This window comes from Balearica regulorum, chromosome 22, assembly GCF_011004875.1.
Source record: "Balearica regulorum gibbericeps isolate bBalReg1 chromosome 22, bBalReg1.pri, whole genome shotgun sequence".
NCBI classification, from domain to species: domain Eukaryota; kingdom Metazoa; phylum Chordata; class Aves; order Gruiformes; family Gruidae; genus Balearica; species Balearica regulorum.
The window spans coordinates 2,016,065-2,037,076 of NC_046205.1; the positions used below are offsets into that span (position 1 = coordinate 2,016,065).

Here is a 21,012-nt window from a genome sequence, read left to right on the forward strand (position 1 = left end):
GCTTTTTTTCCGTCACCCGCGCGCCGGAACTACGCTAGAGAAGGGCGGGTCACCTGTCCGCGCTCCGCCAATTAGCGCGGCAGGAAGCGGCGCGGCCGACCAATGGGAGAGCGGGAGGGCGGGGCGGAGCGGGCGGGCGCGCGCGGCCGGCGGCGATGATCGAGCAGCACAAGCGGAAGGTCCCGGGCGGCGGCCCCGGCCCCGGCCCCGGCCCTGCCCCCGCCCCCGCTCCTGCCCCCGGGCCCGGGCCCGCCCCGGCCTCCGACCTCCCCCTCGTGCCCGTGGCGGCCAAGCGGCCCCGCCATGAGCTGCCGGGGGCGCCGGGCGGTGGCGGCGGGGGGCAGCCCCCCCCCCGGGGCCCTGCTGCAGGCGGTACGGCGGGGGGACGGGGTCTGGGGAGGGGGGACGGGCCGCGGGGGGGAAGAAGGAAGGCCTGGGGGGGGGGGGGGGCGGAAAGGCTGAGGGGAAACGGCCCGCGGGGGCTGGTGGGCGCGGGGGCCTGTGGCCGTGCCCCGGGGGTGCCCCCCGCCCGCCCCCGCCCCGGCCTCCTCTCAGCCGGCTGCCCCGTTCGCTCCCGCAGGGCCCGCCGCGCTGCTCCTCCCTGCAGGCGCCCATCATGCTGCTCTCGGGGCACGAAGGAGAGGTGTACTGCTGCAAGTTCCACCCCAACGGCAACACCCTCGCCTCCGCCGGCTTCGACAGGCTCATCCGTGAGTAGCAGGAGCCCCCGTCCCAGCCAGCGCTGCGCCGGGCTCGCACCCTTCCAGGCCGTTGTGCTGTTACGGGGTTTTATCTCGGCCCTCCGGCTTGCTGGGTCCTGAGCGTGAAGTGCTTCACTGGGAGGGCAGCAAGGGGCTTCATCCTGCTCCTCTGGCCGGTCACTGTCCTGCTGGCCCTCGGACAGGGCCGTAACTCACCTCGCTTGTCCCAGGTTCCTCGCGCAGGTTACCGTCGCTCTGCAGGAACGCAATTACCGTTTTTCTTTTTAAAAAAAAAGTAGATCAGCTTGACCTAAAAGCGTAAATCGGCTCAAACCAGCTCTCTGTCCTTCCGGGGCTCACACAACGCTTCTTCGTTGCTACACGTCCCGGATCGGAGACGGTAGTGGCGATGGCTCAGAGTTCGTCTTGCTGACTGCCCAGAGCGTCGCTCCATCCGCAGAAGGGAGGCGTTTCCGCGTCCCCTGTCCTTACCTCTCCCTTCCTTTCCCCCAGTGCTGTGGAACGTCTACGGTGACTGCGATAACTACGCCACCCTGAAGGGACACAGCGGGGCGGTTATGGAGCTGCACTATAACACAGATGGCAGGTGAGTGGTGCGCGGGCGGCTTTTGGCGTCAGGCCCTGCTCTTTCTGGAGGAAGATGCTTTCAGCTGGCCAGAGTCCCTCGGAGCGCCTTGGGGGTCCGCGAACGGCGAACGGTTGCAGCGTGGCTTTCCCAGATAAGGAGTGGTGCCCACTTGAGCTTGAGGGAAGGATCTGGAGTCACCCATGAGCCACCAGTGCCCTTGATTTCAGTCTTGCAGAACAGAGGAAAGTTAGTGTCGGTCATCTGGGAGACAGTGGGAAAGAAAACAAGTGAGATATTTGTTAATTTAAAAGGCCGTTCTGCTATTGCACCTGAGCTGTTGGCACTGAGCTTTCTTTCCTTCCTGTGTTCGTCCCAGGTAGCGTTTAAGGAGGCAGAAAACCAATTTGTATGTATCCAGAAATGGGGGTTAATGGACGTGCCTCCAGTGTAGCTGCCCCGCTGTTGGTCAGCCTCCTCTGAAACACCGCCTTTGTCTTGGGATATGGGGGAGATTTTTCTCCACGGCGTGTTCCCACTGACTCTTTCTAGTTTTGGTCACGGAATTTGCGAGTGAAAAACAAAAGGTGGGAGGGCAGAAATGCTTTCGAAACAGAGAGCCTCATGGCGATTCTCCTCCACAGCATGCTCTTCTCAGCATCCACAGACAAAACCGTGGCTGTGTGGGATAGTGAGACCGGAGAGAGAGTGAAGAGACTGAAAGGCCATACGTCGTTCGTTAACTCCTGTTACCCAGCGAGGCGAGGGCCCCAGCTCGTGTGTACGGGCAGCGATGATGGGACAGTGAAGGTCGGTGTATTGCGTAAGGAGATAGTCTGGAGTGAAAGATGGGCTCTTGGAAAGAATTCTTGGGGTCTTCCCATTTAAGTGGACTAAATTAATTTAATTGAGTAATTTCATTACTCTTTTGGTTTCATCTAATAATTTTGATTTTGGAAATACAAAATTTGAAATCAAATTTGACTGCTCCTTTTTTCAGTAATTCTTTGGGGAGTTGTTAAGAAGATTCATCTGCTCAGTTGTACTTTTTCTGCTGATCCGCATTAACAAAGCGTGAGAAGGGCAAGCCGTTAATGAAGTCTTGCACGCTAGCCCCTTCTTCCCTCCCTCATTCCAGACTTTTATTATGTTTTTGTAGAGATCTCCCGGGATCTAAAAGGGAATTTCAGGAGAGCAGTCTGAGTCTCTGCCAAGTACCTGTGCAACTTCCTATAATTTTGTCAGTAAATATCTATACGCAACTTTTACAACTGCTGCGTCTTTTCAGCTGTGGGACATCAGGAAGAAAGCTGCTGTCCAGACGTTTCAGAACACGTACCAGGTCCTGGCGGTAACTTTCAATGACACCAGCGATCAGATCATCTCCGGAGGCATCGACAACGATATTAAGGTAGGCCACCCGCGTCCTCGTGTGCCTTTCCCACTGCGTGTACCTTTTTCATCCCATCGCATCTTGCGTTGATCAAGGACAAGTGTGGAGGCCTGGTGGTTAATTTGACAGTCACAAGAAGCATGCGGACCCGCTGTGTCCGACCTCGCTGTTGACATAGGGCCAATAAACTCGGAGGGAATTGCTCCAGGGCTGTTTGCCATGTGACAGCCTGGACAGCCCTGGCATTCCTGGCCAGGCATCCCAGCACGGCTGTCACCCGCCGCAGCCAATACGGTACGCTTGCGCCCATCCCGGAGGCTCTAGAGCCACCTATGAGGTAAACTAAAGAAAATGTGGTGACGCATCCACGCTCTCTGCCCTCTGCTCCAGATTGCAACTTACTTTTGTCACCTGCTAGTGTGGAAAGTTCTTATTTAAGAGCCAGCTCAATGTTTCATTCAGCTGGTAGCTGAGAGTCTCCTGATAGCCGTAGGGTTCAGTCTGTCTTACTGTCCTTTCGGCTTTGGGCTCCAGCATTACGTAGGCGTGGGGAGCATGTGCTTGTCAGAGAGCCATCGCTAAGTGCAGCAACATGAGATCTGTTCCGACTGCCCCGTGAAAGGCAGTAACTCTTGGGAAGAGAACAGCGTGAAATTTTGGGGGTTGGACAACTGCTCTGTGCCATCGGTCAGTGGAATTTGGGAGCTGGGGGAGCTGTAGCCAGGGAGAGAGGGATTCCTGTGGGCACGGGGCTGCTGGTATTTAACTCCTTGGTGGTTGAACATGTAAGGTAAGAAGTTTTCTAAGGGGCAATTTCCATTTTCCCTACAAGACGTATAAAATTCTAGACCCCGCCAACTGTAATGGAAAGCTGATGTCATCAGCTGACTGATCAGTACCTGTGTGAAACTCTGGAAACAGCAGTTCCGACAGTCTCTTTGGTAAAACGCAATGTTGTGTCCGAAAGGTGTGGGACCTTCGCCAGAACAAGCTCACCTACACGATGAGGGGACACGCGGACTCGGTGACGGGCCTTAGTCTGAGTTCAGAAGGCTCCTACCTGCTCTCCAACGCGATGGACAACACGGGTACGTCCTGACGCGAGAGCATGGTGTGCAGACAGCTGTCAGGCGCTGCTCTCTTACGCTTTGCCCGGTGTTTTGGAAGGAACAGCTCAAATTGTTTGACGTAGAAAAACAAGAGCCGGACGTGGGGATGGGTTGAAGGGAGTTGGGCTCCAGAGATAAAGCTGCAATTCCTGCTGTTACGCTGGTGGCAGCCCATCCTTTGCAGGGAGGGGGCAGCTGCATCGGAAGGGTTAGTCGCGTCTCCCGAAGGGCAGTGAGGACGCAAGCTGCAGCACACATAATTTGTGCAGACAGTTGAACGTAACCTCGGCCTGGCTCTTGTCAGGGGCGGTTTGGCATTTTCCCCGCAGCAGGGAACGATAGCGCGGTTCCAAACTGCCTGTCTCCACTCAGCGAAGCTGATCTGATTAGAAGCGTGATCGTGGAGCGTGTTAGAATAAAGCAAATCCTCGTGTAAAGAGGTGGTGGCTCGTTTGTGTAAGAATTAGTTTGGATTCCCCCACCCCCACCCCGTTGGCAGTGGTCTTGGTGTAATTATAAATTTCTGCATTTCGTATCGAAGCTTTCTGCAGGGGAAAGCTGCTGGTTTCCTTTTGCTTCAGAGGAAACCTAGGCACGGGGAGAACAAGGAGCACGGCCAGGTCTTTGCTCGTTAGCAGCGTGTCTTAGGAAAAGGAACATTTCCAGAAGCTGACCTTGCCCTCGTGCCTCCACCATCTTCAGCTAATGACCGCGGGCTCTCTCTTGCAGTTCGCATCTGGGATGTGCGACCGTTTGCCCCTAAAGAGAGATGTGTAAAGATTTTCCAGGGGAACGTACATAATTTTGAAAAGGTGAGTGTACTGCAGACAGAAACGTTGTAAAATGCTGCTGCTATTAGGTTTTCTGTAAATTGTTTTGTTTTTTTTAAGTTCAAGTTTAAACCAGAAAGGCTTTAATAAGAACTCAAAGATTAATGCACAAAGTGGGATTCCAATTAAAGCTGCAGTAACGAGATTTCTTTGCTCAGTTCAGCTATAATTAGCTGTAAATTAAGTATTTTCTACATTTACTATCTACTTTGTGTAACATAACAAGGTGCTGGATGTTTCCAGCAATAAAATAAAATCTGTAATCACCATCTCATCTTCCGAAGGGAGATCATTAAAGTGGTGCTCGTGATATTTAAAGTCTCGCAGTGATTTTAATTCAAGTAGAAGGGGGAAACTAAATCTTCCTTTAGAAATAGATCTGTGCACGTTCTTTTATTTTAGAATCTTCTGAGGTGCTCTTGGTCCCCGGACGGGAGTAAAATCGCAGGGGGATCGGCCGACAGGTGAGTTGCCTCTGCGTTCCTCCATTACCGTGAATCCATAATCGGTTTGCAGGTGCTCCTGGATCGTAATCTGAAGACTCAGAGTTGTGCATAGAGGCGTGAGGACCCAAACAACGCTCTGTGCTCTTCTGTGAGCATTGTCTGCCCTGATTCCTATAGCAACGTGTTTATGTATCTTTGTGTCAGTGGAGGAGCGCCGTGTGGTTGTAAAATCTTACTATTATTGTCAAAGGCAGACCAGAGATCTGCGTTACTGCTTATGTCCAACCACGGGATCCAGCACCAGGACCAGCAGACGACGGGAGCGTGGTTGTCAGTGGGCTGGGTCCCTTGTGCTCGTACCGGTAGATGTTTGTGAGAGTCTTCTAGGAGCAGGGAGTCTGGCGAGGTGTGGTGAGGGGTTACACTGAGAAGGACCACAAATACCACTGAAATTGCTGCTTGGCGGCTTGCAGGAGGCACCAGTGGTGTTCCAAGGATCGTTCTTGATCCTTACTTTAATTAACAAGTAAGAAGAAATAAAGATCTGACTAAATTATCACATATTGGACTTTTAAATCAGATATTCTATAAACTAAGACGACTGAGGAGTAAAATGGGTAGAAGGAGGAAGCTGGCAGAGGGGCTGTGCCAGACACTGAAGGTCACCGTGAAGGATACCAGCCTCCACTGGAGCAAATCCAGACGCGCTCTCGGTGACATCGAGACAGGAATTCCTGCAGGCCTGCCTCCAGGGCATGGAGCAGTAGTAATTAGCAAATTAATGAGTTTCTGATAGAGGATAGGGAGAACTTTAGCTCTCGCTGTCCAGATATAGTGGGGCCAGCTGTCACAGCAAGTGGCCGAGACGTGACTCTCCTTTCCAGTCCTGCTGGGCGGCGGCGGCGGCGCAGGAGGGGAGGAATGTCCGTGCGTTAGCCTGCCGAGCCTGCGGCAGGTCTGCTCAGCGGCGACGTGTGGCTGCAAGTCCCAGGCCGTTAGGTTAGTTCTGCAGATGCAGCTTTGTGGTCTGACATTTGTGGGGAAGAGCAGGCAGCAGGTTGGGTCAGGCTGCTCAAATCTTTCTGCTATCTCTGAGCTTTTAATTTTAATTTTTTTTTTGTTTGTTTGAGGAGTATCTGCTGGGAGAGCAAAGCAAGATTAAACAAACTTTTCATTTGTCTGAGTACAAAGTAGTGCCTCAATGATTACTCTCTCCTCCTGCATTACATGGAGTGTGTGTATGTTGGAGGGACAATTACCTGAATATATTTTTTTACTGTTGAGCCCTTCAGAAGGGTTATAGTAAAATCAACTACTTAAACTGCTTGCATCCTTTGTGACACCACATTAAAACTGCAGCAGCAGAGTGCTTTGAGAAAGCATTCGATACAGTTCTTGCCTGCTAGATAAAACAGTTGTGCCTGAAGAAACGCTGCTTTAAGTAACATTCGTGACTTAAGGGTGCAGGCTTGGATTTTTCTCCTTTATGTGTTTCAAGAAAATAAGTCAAAAGAATAGCATGCACCTGAAAATGAATGCTCCTGACAAAGCAGATCTGCCCTGTGTCGGTGTCCAGTGTCCTCTCTACCTAGCCAGCAAGTGTTATAAATGATTTAGTGTTTTTTTGGGGGAAAGAACCTCACTTCTATTTCAACTAAAAGGCTAATTGTAAAAGCAAATCTTGTTCTTTGTCCAGTTTGCAAAGCTCTGACAAATGGAAAGGAACAGGTGAGACTGAGGAACCCCTTGCTGGTGGCATTGCGTGAGCCTGAAAGGGTCCGGCCGTGGTATTCGGAGCCTGGGCTGCGTGCGGGGCTGATGAAAGGGCTCTGGATCCCCGACGTGTTTGAGGTCCTGCAGACGAGGCACAGGGATGCACAGTGGCGTCTGCAGCGACCAAGCGACGATCTGGGGTACAGTGTACTTTACAGCAAGGCACCGTTTCCCCCACTCCCTGAGACCGTTTATAAGAGGAATCTAAAAGCTGATCCGTGCCCGGTGCCTGCTGTTTCTTTCTGACCTCCTGCCAGAAGGATCCTGCACCGCCCTTCAGCCAAAGCGTGGTGCTCGTGGTGGGGGCCCGCGGCGAGGCCTGCAGGAGGTTAATCAAAGGGCTCGGTGTGATCTGATCGGCCCCCTAATAACTGCTGGGGAGGGAATTACGACTTTAATGGCACAGCAGGAGGAAACCCCTCCAGAAAGCTGTTGGCTGGGAGGGATTACAGTGTAGCAGGGGCTGGGGAGCAGCCTGGCTCCTCCTCACCGCTTGCCAGCCAGGCCAAACCGAGGATGGCTGCTGGGCTTGCAGGCAGGTATTTGTGATGGTGGGACCCCTCCTCCCCGCTCCCAGCGCTGTTTTTCTCCCTTAGCCCACCGCGTTGCTGCTATCTTGAGGGTCTGTACGGTCTCACGCTTTCAACTCCATCTCTGTGCTATGAGGGATGAGATGGGGCTGTCACGCCGTGACAGCAGCAAGGCTGTTAACACCAAGTTGACGTGTTGGCTCCTTCTTGCTCAAACCTCTGCTCTTCTGGATTTGGCAGTGCAGCATTTTACTCCTGAGAGGCTCCTTGTTTATCCATGCTAACAGTTGCAGCTAATACAGCCCGGGTGGTGAACCACTGCAGGAAGAAGCCGTTGGTGCAGGGGACAGCTGCTTTCCCTTCTCAAATGCCTGCTCTCATAATTCTTTCGTAGGTTTGTCTACGTGTGGGACACCACATCCAGGAGGATTTTGTACAAGCTGCCAGGCCACGCCGGGTCGGTGAACGAACTGGCTTTCCATCCGGAGGAACCCATTAGTAAGTCCTCCCCACCTCAAGTCAGCTGGGGAAATAGTTTCAGGGCTGGCTGAACTACTGGTCCTCTGGAAAACGGCCCCAAAATTGCCCATGGCCCAGAGCCCCGAGTATTGGACAAATTTAGGGGTAGCAGCCCCCTGCTTGCTCCTCTCCGATAGATGGGAGTTGGGCCGGGTGTGCCCTGGGGTGCTGGGCTGAGCGTGGGGGGTCTGCTTCTGTGTCCTGCTCAGGGGGAGACCTGGGTGGGGGCACCCGTGCAGCAGCAGGGTGCTCTGCGGTGTTGGTCACTGGTGGGTGGCTGTGAGCCGTGGCTTGGCTGCTGCTGCCTGGGGCTCGCCCACGCTTCCCAAGGGCAATGCAAAAAGGTTTTGGGCTACCTCGGTTTGGACACCAGAGCTACAACTGCACGTTGGGTGATCCCATGAGCACGGTGATCACAGGAGCACGTCTCCAGCCTGGGGGCTCTGAACGTGCCCAAGAGCTGTAGGAAGCAAAGCAGGTTCTTTGTGCAGCGGGTGTTTTCCCCGTTCTAGCGGTGTCCGTATCAGCACTGGGTGAGACAATGCTCGTGGTGGCTGTTTCGGAACCATTTTAACGACCCTGCGTTAGCCAGGACCAGGTTTCTTGGTGCAGCACGTGGCCCAGGCAGGACCGCGGGGTGGCGTTTGTTTCTATGGAAGCACTCGCACCATCGGCCAGGTCACCGCGTTGCTCCAGCCAAAAATTGACAAGAGTCAACCCAGAAGCGAAGCCAAGAGCTCGATTGTGCTGAGCATGACAGTCTCTGCGGCAGGGCAGTGAGTTATGGCTTTGTTCCTTGGTTATTCATTGCCCTGTCTTCAGAGCGGAGATTGGGCTGGAGGAGCGGAGCGAGCTCTCCAAACTGGAGAGGATTGTTTGCAGTTGTGTTCTGCTGAGCTCCTCTTTGTGAATCCATCACGGAGCTTAAAATAAAAATTAAAAACCTATCCAGGCGTTGCGTGCGAGTTACGCAATTGATTTCTACGACTATCTGGGAACGTTAGTCTTGCGAATTGCTGGACCCGCTCCACGATGCTTGTCTGCAGGGGAGGGTGCATGGGGAGCTAAAACGCAGCAAGGTGACAGGCACCAGTCTGCCAGTTCACGTAGAAATCCCCCAAATCTCTCCTGGACTTGGATGAAACTATTGTCAGTGTCAAGAGCAGCGCTTTTGGGTCAGTCTTTTGACGCTTGTGTCCTGAATCCCCCGAAGAGCCTTTTCGGTGTTACGGTGGCTCAGTGGCGTGGTGGAGTTGGGTGTCGGCTGCGTTTTGCCTCTTGCGATAAAACAACAACATCCTGGCGAGGCTTTCCCGGCCAGCCTGTGCCCTCTAGCGGCGTGCAGCCCCGGTTTGCAATCCGAATGCTCCTTGCAATGGAAATATCACTCCAGGATCCTTGAGAACGTTAACAGCGTGTTTATACTCTCTCTTTACCATTTTAATGCTCAGCCGTGACACGCGGTACGCCGTTACGGCTGCCTCGGGACAGGGGAATGGCAGCCCCGACGCAGCGTGTGATTAGATGCCAGAGTAGTAATTCCATGAAGTGTTTTTGGGGAGCGAATGCAATTTGGCTTTCTGGATCACGTACAGCAAGTGAAATGAGAGTTCAGATCAAATGGGGTGTCGTCAGTGGAGGTCTCAAACCGTTGGGTTTAATTTTCACGTTCCTCCCCTCTCTCTCCCGCAGTACTCTCCGCATCCAGCGACAAAAGACTGTACATGGGGGAGATCCAGTGAGGCCGACGAGGAGTTGGTGGGATTCGTGCCCCGGCGATCCTTGGTTTACAGAAGTTGGGTTGACTTGCTCCTCCCCGGTGCCAGCCCCCCTCGTGCTTGTGGCGGTGGGAAAACATCAAAGCAGCTTGCTGAGACAAGCCGCCCTCTCGCAGGCTGCAGTGTCTGCGTGGTCTCGCTGTACAGCTTTTTTTCCTCTCCTCCCGTCTTTGAGGAGGAAGGAAAATTTGGAATTGAAAAGATTTTAATTTTTGGCTGTACCACCGACTATTAAACCCCTACCCAGATCACTTGAAATTGGTAAAATTTGTTGAAATTCCATATGTGGCTTGTACATTCCCTGTCGAGTTTCTCTTGTTGTTTTTTTTTATACGGTCAAAACTGAAATAGATAGCTTTTTACAAGAACTGTGTGGATGGGATTTATTGTTCTGTTTTACTTTTCTATTGTACAATACTAAATCAAGTCCCTCACTCGTATATAACCCGGGGAAGCCATAGACCTTAACTTCAGAGGAGCAGCTTTATTTTTTATTCATGGCAATAAAAATGACCACACTTGAAATAATTATTGGGCTACTGCTGAATCCTATTTTCATGTTTTGAGTAAAATCCAGCCTCCTGCTATAAATAAATGTAAAGGCAGCGAGGTTTCTGTGCCAGGCGCCGTGGTTTCGGTGCTCAGGGGTGGGGGAACGGGACTGGCCATGTGTCCCCTCTCCCCAACCAGGCTGGTGGCACGAGATGGTGGCAGGTCCTCGAGCAGGTTAGGTCCGTACCTCGTAGACCCTTGGCCGACTGCTGGGACAGGGTGGGATTTATGGGATTTCTTCTGCCAGATCTTGCCCTGCAGCCCTGGACTCTGCGTGGCCGACTGCTCGCTGTGCTCCAGCCCCCGGGTTTGGCCCAGAAGGGAACGGTCTGCCCGGACTTTTTTCCCCAAGGGTGAAACCGGCCTCAAGCCCTTGACTCGAGGGCTGAGCCCCGGCTGGTCTTTGTGAGAATGTACAAGGGGGTTCCCCCTGCGTTCCCCAGGTCGTTGTCTGATGTTAATTAACTCTCCACAAAGAGCGCGGGCTGCGTTTCCCGTCTGAATGTGTCCACCTCAGCTGTTAGACTGCTCATCCTTCCCCCCCGCCATTTCCCCCCCCGTTTGCTGCCTCGGCTCGGGTCGTATCAGATGTTTCTCGCCTCTCGCTGCCTTTCTGCCCCGTCCCAGAGGAGGCTGCCCGGGGGCTGCAGCTCCCTGGGACGATGGAACGTGGAGACGCGATGCTCCCACCCAGCAGCGCCGTGCCGTGGGACTGTCCTGCGACGCCTTGGCCAGCGTTTGACCGGGAGGAATCTGCTGTGGCCACGGGGTATTTAAGAGCTGGGAAACTGGTAGTTTGTGCAGTGGAAAGGGAAGAAGCGTGGGGTCCCCTCGAGAGCGTTTCTTGTTCCTGCGTTCCCTGCTGCGGGCAGAAGAGAAGAGCTGGAGGATGGCACGCCTGGGGCCAGAACAGACCCGTCAGCCTTTAGGGAGGCAGGGCAACGGGGCTGCCTGTTCCCCGGAGGGCAGGGTGATGTCCCTTGGATGGGGGGGTGTGGCACTGTCCCCCGTCCCCTCACCTGGGATGGTTCCTGTCCTGGCGCCGTGTCCCTCTCTCAGCAGATGGCTGCAGGCTGCTCGCACCCCTCGGGGACGTGGGACCTCACTCACCACGGTGTTTCTTTTGAGGCCCTCGGGGCTGGTGCAGAGCTGGTCTTGGCTCCTCGTCCAAAATCATCGCAGCCGTGGTGCGGACGGGGGTGGGCTGGAGAGAGCGGCCGGGTTCAACTCTCAGGAAACCATCGCCCCCACCTGTGCCTCCTTCCCCGACCCTCTCCATCCACGGCTCGATGGATTCAGGCACCAGCTCGGAATGCTCAGACTCAGCAGAGCTCCGGGTTCAAGCGCGGGGAACGTCAGCCTGGTCCTGGTCCATTGCCAACATCCCACTCCCGTCGTTCCCCTGATTCCCAGCGGGAACGGTGTGCAGGAGCCCGCAGGAGCGGCTGCCGCAGCCCCGGTCGTCCCTGCGCCACTGCCCTCGCCAGCCGCCTGTCCCCGGGGGGGGACAGGGACACCCACGCACGGCTGGGTCACGGGGAATGAATGTGTCCCAACGTAAAGAAATCACCCCTCAGCTGAAGAGGCGGGTGGAGAGAGCTGGAGGCAGGGGGAAGGTTTATTTTTAACTCTGCAGAGTATTAAATAACGTGCCCTGAAACGCACGTAAATGAGAGCTGGGACCGGCCGGGAGCGCCACAGTTTGGGATCGATGTCCCCAGAGCCCCATGCCCGGGGACCGACGCTGTGCCTCTGTCCCCTCGCCAAGGGCTGTCCAGCAAGGAGGGTGCGGGCACGTGGATTTAGCGCTTAATTAGAAGGTTATAATCCTCGAGGGCTTACGGGTTTATTTGAATATATGCCCAAGTGTCAGAGGGAAGAGAAACTCTTGGGGCTGAGCCAGCGGTGCCAGGATGATAACCCTGCGGTTTACTGAATCTTGCTGGTTTAAAAGAAGAAAAGGGGTGGGTTTTTTCCTAATTCCGAACCCGGGAATCCACAGGGAAGCCAGGGAGGGGCATCGCTCTTCCCCCTGCCCTGCGTCCTGGAGGGTTTTGTTGGGCAGCGGTTGCTGCACCCCGGGGGTCCCGCAGCACCCGGGGTCCCATGAAGGATGCTGAGCAGCCGGCGGCTCCCAGCGTGAGGAAGTGGGTGCTGGATGGATCTGCACCCCACGCAGGGGTGAGCGGGTGCCACCCCCTCTGCCCCCAGACACCCCTCCGACACGTCAGCATGAGTGGAGCTGTGACCCAGATCGGGGAAATGATCCGGATTAACACTAAATCCCCCGGTCCTGAGGGAGCAGCCGGGCAGAGCGAGCCCAGCGCCGGGGCAGGCGGCCGGTTTGCTCCCAGGGCGTCTCCCCGCTGCGTGCGGCGCTGCCACCCGAGCACCAGCAAACTCAGCGCAGCAGTGAGCGCCCAGCCCTGCTCCCCAGGCAGGGTCCTGTGCCCATCCCAGCGCCGTGAGAGGCATCTCTGTTCCCCAGCCCTGGGGAACTTGGGGATCAAATAAGCATTCGAGATCAACAGAGGGTGAGGAGGGAGACGCGGGCGGGGGGCAGCCACCAATCCCCCTCTGCAGTCGGGGCCGGATTGATGCCCACCCGCCTGCGTGGAAAAGTGGGGGACGGATCAGACCGTGCGCTGACATCCCGGCCCTCAGGGAGAGCTGGAAGTCGATTTAGGAGAAGCACCTACCTGTTCCTAACGGGAGACGCGGTCAGTGGATCGTAACTGTGGTGCCGTCGGGACGAGAGGGGGATTTATTGTTGGGGGGGGTGCTCAGGGCTGAGCAGGTTCAACGCTCCGCAGAGCCCAACCCGGGCACCGGCGAGCACAGCCGGCCCCGCGTGCCCTCCCCAGGGCTGGCCTTCCCCTGGGCTCGGTGCTGGGCTGCGCCGGAGAGCCGGGCACCCACCTGCCGGGGGGGCTGGCACCCACTGCGGGGGGCTGGCACCCACCTGCCGGGGGGGGCTGGCACCCACTGCGGGGGGCTGGCAGTCCCCATGAGGGGCTAGCACCCGTGGCCCTGGCACAGTCCTTGGTGTGCAAAGTGGGTGCTGTGCCCTGTGTGTACACACACGTACATACATGCACACCCACGCGTGTATAAACGTGTGCACGCACATGCACGTACACATGTGCCTACACGTGCTCACAGCGCACACACAAATGCACCCACTCGCACACAGCTACGTGCACACAGGCGTAAACACGCCCATACACACGCTCACAGGCGCACACACAGCCTCGCTCACGGGCACACGTGCACCCACACACGTGCACCCACGTGTACCCCCGCCCCAGACACCGCCAGGGCCAGCACCGCCAGCAGCCCTCGGGGCCGGGGCGATGCCCCGCACTGGGCAGCACTGGGCAGCAAGAGCATCGCGGGGGGGGGACTGGCTTCCCCTCGGTTCCCGGCCGCTGCCGGCTGCACCCGGGCGAGCGCGGGCCCCTCTTGGCTCCCATCCCACGCCAGAGCCGCGCCAGCTCCGGGGCATCGCAGCAGCAAACCGTTAAAGGCATAATCCGAGCGCAGAGAAAATTGTTTTCTTGAACAGGTTCATTCCTCCAAGGGAGGTATTTGCTTGAGAGATTTCCACTATAAATTAAATCTGTCCCAGGATCCAGATGAACAGCCTCCACGCAATAGAGCTGCTCTGGGAGGGGGCTGCTGGCTGCTGCCCCCCCTTTTGGTGGAGGGGCCGGGGGAGCTGCCAGTGACCCCCTGCCATGGCCCTGTGTGGCTGTCCCCAACCCCGTCCCCGTCCCCAGCCCGGTCCTTGACCCTTCGGCATCGCCAGCATCGGCAAACGCTCCCGGCCGGATGCGGTACCCAGAGCACTGGGCATGGTGCGGCGGGCCAGATCCTGTGCTGGTGCTGGTGATCCCCACGCTGGGCACCGCAGTGCCGGGAGGTCCCCGCTCAGCCGAGGGCAGCCCTGGCCCTGCCAACCCCTCTAATTACCTCCTTGTCCTTCCTCCAGCGCTTCTCCCACCTTTCCCCGCTGCTGCTCCGAGGCTCCTAATAAATTTTGATAGTTACAATAAAAAGTGATAATTTCTAAAAGAATGGAAAACAATTATTTGCTCTGTTGGGGGATTAGATGATATTTAGTCTCTATTTAATGGAAAACTAATTAAATTACATGAGCAAGTGAATGGGAATTTTTTGTTAATTATGAATTTTGCGAGCTACAAAGGCTAAACGATGATGGATTTTGTAATCTGCCGCGCTTTTCGCTATATGCTGAGATAAGATGACAACTGAGAAAGAATGGCGTGAATGCATTTTAATTTCTATATCGATTCAATAACAGCCAGCTGAACAGCAATCCATTAACGGTGATCCGCGGGAGCTGACGTTGATTGGCAGGCTGATGGCTAATTATGTTAAAATCGGGGAAAGGTTGGTTAAATAGCTGGGCGTTTATTGCCGGGGCTGGTTGGGGAAGCGGCTTCGGTTTGGTCGGCGCCATCGCGGCCCTTCCCTCCGTCCCCGCGGGGCTGGGTGGGCAGAGGGTGCCCTGCGTGGGGTGACACGAGGTGTCCCTCGGGGTTTGGGGCTGTTCCCAGGTGAAGCGAGGAGGGATGGGTGCGGGGTCCAGGTCAGCGGCCGAGGTGCTGGCTGTGGGCTGGCGTTTGGCACCCCCAGCCTGAGCCTGATGCCCAGATTTGGGGTCCCCATCACACAGAGAGCACCCCTGACCCCAGGGACGGGGTGGCCCTGACGCTGGGATGGAGCGTCCCTGTCCCTGGGATGGAGCATCCATGAACCTGGGATGGAGCGTCCCTGTCCCCGGGGATGGAGCGTCCCTGACCCGGGGATGGAGTGTCCCTGTCCCTGGGGATGGAGTGTCCCTGTCCCCAGGGCTGGAGCATCCCTGACCCCGGGGATGGAGCGTCCCTGTCCCCAGGATGGAGTGTCCCTGTCCCCAGGCTGCTCTGTCCCAGCACAGCCCAGTGGAGCCGTGTCCATCCCCGCCACCTGCTCCAGCCCGGCTGCCCCGTCCCAAGGTGCTGGGCTGCACCTCGTCACCTCCCTCACGCTCACAGGGCTGCTCTGCCGCTCCAGCCACTGGTTAATTAGCAGCTCATTAACATGAATCCCAGATCCCTTCATCCCCTGGTACCCCAGCAAAGGGGTGCGTATGATGGCTCACCCAAAATCCAGCCACCCACCAGGCTCTGGAGGGATTTAGCCTGAGCGAAGTGCAAACCCCATCCCAGCTCCCCGTTACGGGGAATTACCCGACCGGCTTAATTACGCACAACCTGTGCCGATGATTTGCACGTATTTACCCCGCGCTGATTTACATAATGCATCAGAATAAATATCTTTTTCCCATCACCATAACCCAGATAGATGGGGTCCCTTTGAAGATTTCTTTGCTAATAAACATGCCAAAAATCATCATTTTGTCTTGTTCTGATGACTTAGTGCTGTTAATTACTACCTGAGAGAGTGAAAGATGCTCACCAGCCCCCTTGGCTCGTCTCCACAGCAGCTCCCGTGGGCTGGCGCATCCCTGCCAGCCTCTGCTGGGGACATCCCTGAGCAGAGATTCGGTATAAATTTGCCCCCCAAATTCACGTTCCAAATCATCACCAAGCCTGGACAATAGTTTTAGCCTAAAAGAAGGAAAAAAAAAAAAAAAAAATCAACCCCAAGAGTCCACGAGGAAAAGAAGGGGGCGGGGGGGAAGGCAACTCCAATGCCAGGGGTGCAAAACCGTGTTGTCCCCTGGGTGTTTTCCATTAACCTAAAACCCCCTTTTTTCCCTGGTTTTGCCTTTTTTAAGGCAGCAAACAGCATCCCCAGCCCGGCGTGCCCTGCAGCGGCTTCGTGCCTCCTTCTTCCCCCTAACGCCTCTTTGCTGGCTGCATGGGGAACGTTGCTGATGCTTGGCCTGGGGAGCTATATTTTTTTTTTTTTTGGCTCCGTTTGGAGATAAGGAATAATTCTGGTGAGGGGCACAAGTGCCCGAAGTCCTGGTGTCCCGGCAGGGGCCATGGCACATCCCTGCTTGCAGCTGAGGAAGGGGAGCAAAAGCTGCCGGTGGTGTGATTTCTTTCTGCTCCAGAATTTTTTGAGGGGAAAAAAAGGGGGGGGGGGAAATAAAAAAACCTCCAATCCCTGTGTTGGTTCTCTTGAGCAAAAAATAGACATTTTTGGGTAAAAATATCAGTTTAGTGAAAACCCCCTATTTCCACGTGTTCCGTTTATACTCCTCGCAGAGCTCTCTCTGGCACAAGGATCCAGGTGGGTTTTTTTTTACTTCCAACACCCCTTTTTCATGGAAGGAGGTGATTTTTTTAATGAAAGGAGATGATTATGTGTACGCAGAGAAGTGACACCCCCCCCGGCCCCTCCTGCCCTGGGGATGGAGGGCTGGGCCGGATTCAGCCCCGCTGCCGGTCCCAGGGGTCCCTGGGTGAGCAGGGAGGTGATCTGCCGGTGGTGGCCGTGGGGGACATCTCCTGCGACCCCCCCCCCAGGGGCTGTGGCAGCAAAGCAGAGGCTCAGCCCCCGGGGCGGGGGGAAGGTGGCTCCTCTCCGATCACCATCCCAAAGGGCCGGGATGGGGGTCAGAGCCGCGTGGGGCAGGGCAGGGATGCAGGATTTGGGATGAGGCTCCGGCACCGCCATCGCGATGGGTGTTGGGGAAACTGAGGCAGCTCCGGGTTCACATCAAAGCACAAGGCTTCGTGGCTTCCTCTCACCCCCACAAATAAATAACCTGCCCCTGATTTAATTTCCTTCTAATACTTCCTCCAGAATTTTGGTCATCTGGGTTTTCGCTTGCAAAAAAAATCAAAAGCCAAGGGTTGGGGGGTCTGGAGGGTGGCGGGTTACAAGCGGAGCAAAGGACAAAATGTTGGGCTCCTCTCCCACCCGCTCGCAAATGAAGTTATCTCCTCGCCTTCTAGGGAAGCGCCTTGACATGCTATATTGACCTGTTTTAATCTAAAATTGATTCCTCGCAAAACTCCACCTGGTCAAGAGCCAGGCAGGATCCTGGTGCCACTGTATCAGTTTTCACGATTTCACGCCGGGGTGGTTTGCCTTTGTCTGGTATTTTTTAGAGCTAACGGGGAGGGTTGAGCCCAGCAGATTTGCCAACAAGATGCGGTGGGGCAGTTGGATCCTCATCTTTTTTTGACCCATGGGGTGAAACTCATCCCTCTGCTCCAGGTTTCTGCTGTGCTTAAATCCAAGAGGAGCCCACAAGCCCGATCCTGGAGATGGGGCTGGTGCCCCACCTTACGCACCCAGATAACCCCTAGGAGCCTGGGACACCCGGGAGGAGGGCGATGGGACCTCTGCCAGGCTCCTGGTGAGGAGCCGGAGATGATGGAGCCAGGAGCACTAGGGGTGATGGAGTCGAGCCTCCGGTGGGGGTGTCACAGGGGGGGCCAGGTCCACGGGTGGGATCCCTGGAGCCCACACAGCGAGGCACGGGGGGTACACGGGGCTGACGGAGGCTGCAGCTCACCGTGCGCTCGCTTAACCAGCCTGAGGCAGCGCACAATAAACGCGGAGGGCCCCGTGTTCCAAACACCCACCGGCTCTGCGGGGATTCGACCACCTCTCCTGGGATCCCTGGTTAGGAGCATCGCTTGGTGAACCCACCGCATCTTTGCCATCGCGGAAGCCAAGTGTTTTCTGCAAAGGCCACGTGCGGGCCTCCCGAAACGCTCCTGGGAGCGCGGAACAGCTGGGAGGGAGAGAAATTCCCACCACGGAGGATGAAGGAAAAGCTCCAGGTGTGGTAGGTGCTGGAGGCTGGTCCCAGCAGCGCACAGGGACGCGTGATCCCTCGCAAGCTTGGATGGGCCGCGTCAGACCATGGCCAGACCGACACTTGCACACAAAGCATCTGTAAGGGTGCAGCCCCTGGGATCCCGTGCAGAGCTGCTCTCATGTCTAAGAGCGCGTGGGGCTGGTTGAGGAGATGCTTCCTTATAAAAACCAGGGCCGAGGATTAAGAAATCACAGAACTGAAAAGCAGCAAACTATCCCCAAGTCCTTCTGCTGGGTGGCATTTCAGGAGGAGATTTCTAAAGCTCTGGAGAAGCAGCATCCCGGTTGTTCCTTGGCAGATGTGCGCTCTCCGATTCCCCTGAAGGTGTGCTGTGAAAAAAAGAACAAAGGCGAACCGGGTGGGTGGCGGTTGGGGGCCAGACCCTGCCCGCACCCACCTCCTTGCCCAGACCTGCTGGGTTTCAGCCTGCGAGCCCTGGGGGAGCAGAGCCCCAAAGCCGGGGGGCTGGCTGCTGCCGTGCCTCTGCCCAGCGATCGTTCCCGGCCCTGGAGCGGGGCTGCGGAGCCGGGCTCTGCAGGGGGGTGGCGGGGACTTTCCCTGCAGGGCTGGGCCATCTGTCCTCGCCACCCCCCCCCCCAGGCTGCGGGGTCCCTGTGCGGGGGGTCCGGGCACCGCCTCAGGGCCGAGGGAAGGGGGAGGGCAGCAGCTCCCCTGCCCTTGGCGTTTGACAAATCACCGGGATTTACCCCAGCCCCACCTGACTCCAGAGGGGGCGGGGAGGGAATTAAAAAAAATTAATCTGCCATTAAAAAGACAAATAGGAGAACCGACAAGCAGGCGCGACCAGGACCGCGCCTAAGGGGCCGCGCTGCCCGGCGCCCCCGGAAGCCGCCAAGGGCCCAGCGCAGCCCGCCCGGCCTCGCCTCACCTCACCTCCCCCCCCACCGCCCGGCCGCGCCGCCCGCCGGGCCCCGCCGCGATCGCGTCTGGCCTTGTTCCGGCGGCCGCGGCCCGCCCTGCCCGCCGCGCCCCCGACCCCACCCGCCGCCTCCTCCCCGCCCGCCCCCGGGGCGCGGAGCGCGGCTGTGCGGGAGAGACAATAGAGGGGCCGGGCGGGTTCCGCGCAAAGCTGCGCGCCCCGGGGATGGATGGCGAGGTGTGCGCGGGGTGGCTGCGCCGGGAGCCGGGGCTGGGGCGGGCACGGGGGGAGCGGGGCTCGGCGCGGGGGGGAGAAGGCGGAGGAGGGGGGCGATGCCCCTTTCTGAGCGCAGCCCGCCTCTGTGCTAACCTGGCAGGATGCGGGAGCCGGCGGGGCTGCTGTGAAGAAAGTACCGGGGCCGGCCGGAGGCTGGAGAGCGGGACATGTTGCTGGTGCCCCCCTGATGCTCCCCGGGTGGCGGCTCTGCTGGCGGAGGGGCGGCTGGTGAGGAGCCGGAGGACGGCGACGCGAGGCCACGGTGGGGGAAATCCGAGGCTCCGGCTGGGAAACCATGGGGAGATGCAATGGGAGATGTACGCTGGTCGGATTCTGCTGCCTGCAGCTGGTAAGGCGAGGGGCCGTCCGCGCTCATCAGCATGCCGGGTTGTGCTTTGTGCGAAACCTTGGCCGTCGCCGTTACGCGCTCCGTCTCGGCGGTGACCTTGCTGTGGGACCGGCTTAGGGATGCTTTGCTGCCACCCAATAAAAAGCAAAAAAAAAAAAGAAAAAGAACAAATAATAAACGGGGGTGGGGGGGTGGGAATGAAACGCCACCCTCGTCCCCTGCCTCAACCCAGCGCCGGCTGGAGTTGCGGCTGGGGAGATGGATGCCAACCAGTTCCCTGTGCCGTCAGCGCCTGGGGATGCGTCTCCAGCAGGTGTGAGCTTTGTTTCCAACTGCAATCCCTTCCCTCCGAGTTCGCTCTCGCCGCCGGTTTCCCATCCTCGTGACTCCAAGGGTGTTTCTTGGGGTGCTGGTCCCCCGACTCGGGGCAGGAGGGAAACTTGCGCCTGCTGCCAGCACTTTGTAAACTCTCCCGCTTTCGAGCGGGACCTGTCTGCCTGTGGCCGGGGGACGCCGGGATGTTGGGGCAGAGAGAAGGGAGAGGTTTAATTTTGGTAGGATTGTCAGTCTTCGTAATAATTAGGTGCCGTTCTTGCCGCCGCCCACGGATCAATCTTCATCAGGCTGCTGACAGAGGAGCAGGCGAAGGGAGCGTTTGGGGTATTTGGGGGGTTTTCTGCTAAAACCGGTGCCAACGAGGTTGCGATTAATTATCCTGGCCAGGTGGTTCATTAACGGAGAATCAGCATTCTACAACTTACCCCGCGGCCTCGTCGTCGCGAGGAAAACGAGGGGGGAGATTGCCGAAACGCGTGGCGGTCAGCCCGTGATGTCCTCGGGGATTGCGGGGGGCGATGGGGTGGGTGGAGGCAGCGATGGAAACAGGCTCCGGATCCGCGCTGGGGACGATGGTGGCATCCTGCCGACGGGCGCTGTCCTCCTGGCGTTGCTCTTGTTCGTTCTCCATCCTTCGGAAGGCAGTGAGTGGGGAGGGGTCCCCACTTTTGGATGGGGCTGGGGGGGGGGGAAACTCTGGCTTCCCTGGGGGGACACGGGAAGCGTTGAAGCCAGACCTCAACCCCAGGGAGCAGAGCTGTGGTGGGCTCATCCCTGGGCTGAAGTCCCGCCGTGCCCAGCGGGAATGGCCTCTCGTGTCCCCAGCTGTCCCCCCGGTTCGGTCTGTGGCGTCTTGCTTTGCGCGTCGCTCACCTTCCCCTTTATTCAGGAGAAATCCAACGGGTGTTTCCTGGCTGCGCAGGAGTTTCCTGGCTTTTGGTCACTTTATTTTTACCGCTCAGCTCCCAAATAGGTTTGCTGGCGTTTATTCCCCGAGATATCCCAGATCTGAGAGATTTTAATCTGTTTATTTTAGGGGAAGGACTGAATCGGTGTGAGCTCCCGGGCTGGGAGAGCGGCTCCTGCTCATACCCAGAGAAACTTTGTGGTGCACATTGGGGTCACGCTTTCCTCTCCCCCCTCA

At 57.0% G+C, this 21,012-nt stretch overlaps 2 protein-coding genes across 2 annotated transcripts in view; both read left to right on the plus strand.

Annotated features, from left to right (window-relative positions):
• The first annotated feature begins 112 nt into the window (after positions 1 to 112).
• SNRNP40 (small nuclear ribonucleoprotein U5 subunit 40) lies at positions 113 to 10,194 on the plus strand. The gene is given in 11 exon segments (XM_075774284.1): positions 113 to 343; positions 345 to 372; positions 581 to 710; positions 1,215 to 1,308; positions 1,932 to 2,097; positions 2,576 to 2,698; positions 3,648 to 3,768; positions 4,519 to 4,601; positions 5,022 to 5,083; positions 7,763 to 7,866; positions 9,580 to 10,194. Coding segments are annotated over 11 exon segments (1,149 nt in total). The 5' UTR covers positions 113 to 155; the 3' UTR covers positions 9,630 to 10,194.
• A 9,093-nt stretch (positions 10,195 to 19,287) lies between these two features.
• NKAIN1 (sodium/potassium transporting ATPase interacting 1) overlaps positions 19,288 to 21,012 on the plus strand; it is a 37,006-nt gene continuing 35,281 nt past the window's right edge. The window contains exon 1 of the mRNA XM_075774087.1: positions 19,288 to 19,532. Within this exon, the coding sequence (XP_075630202.1) occupies positions 19,479 to 19,532 (54 nt within the window). The 5' untranslated portion in view covers positions 19,288 to 19,478. The remainder of the gene's footprint in view (positions 19,533 to 21,012) is intronic.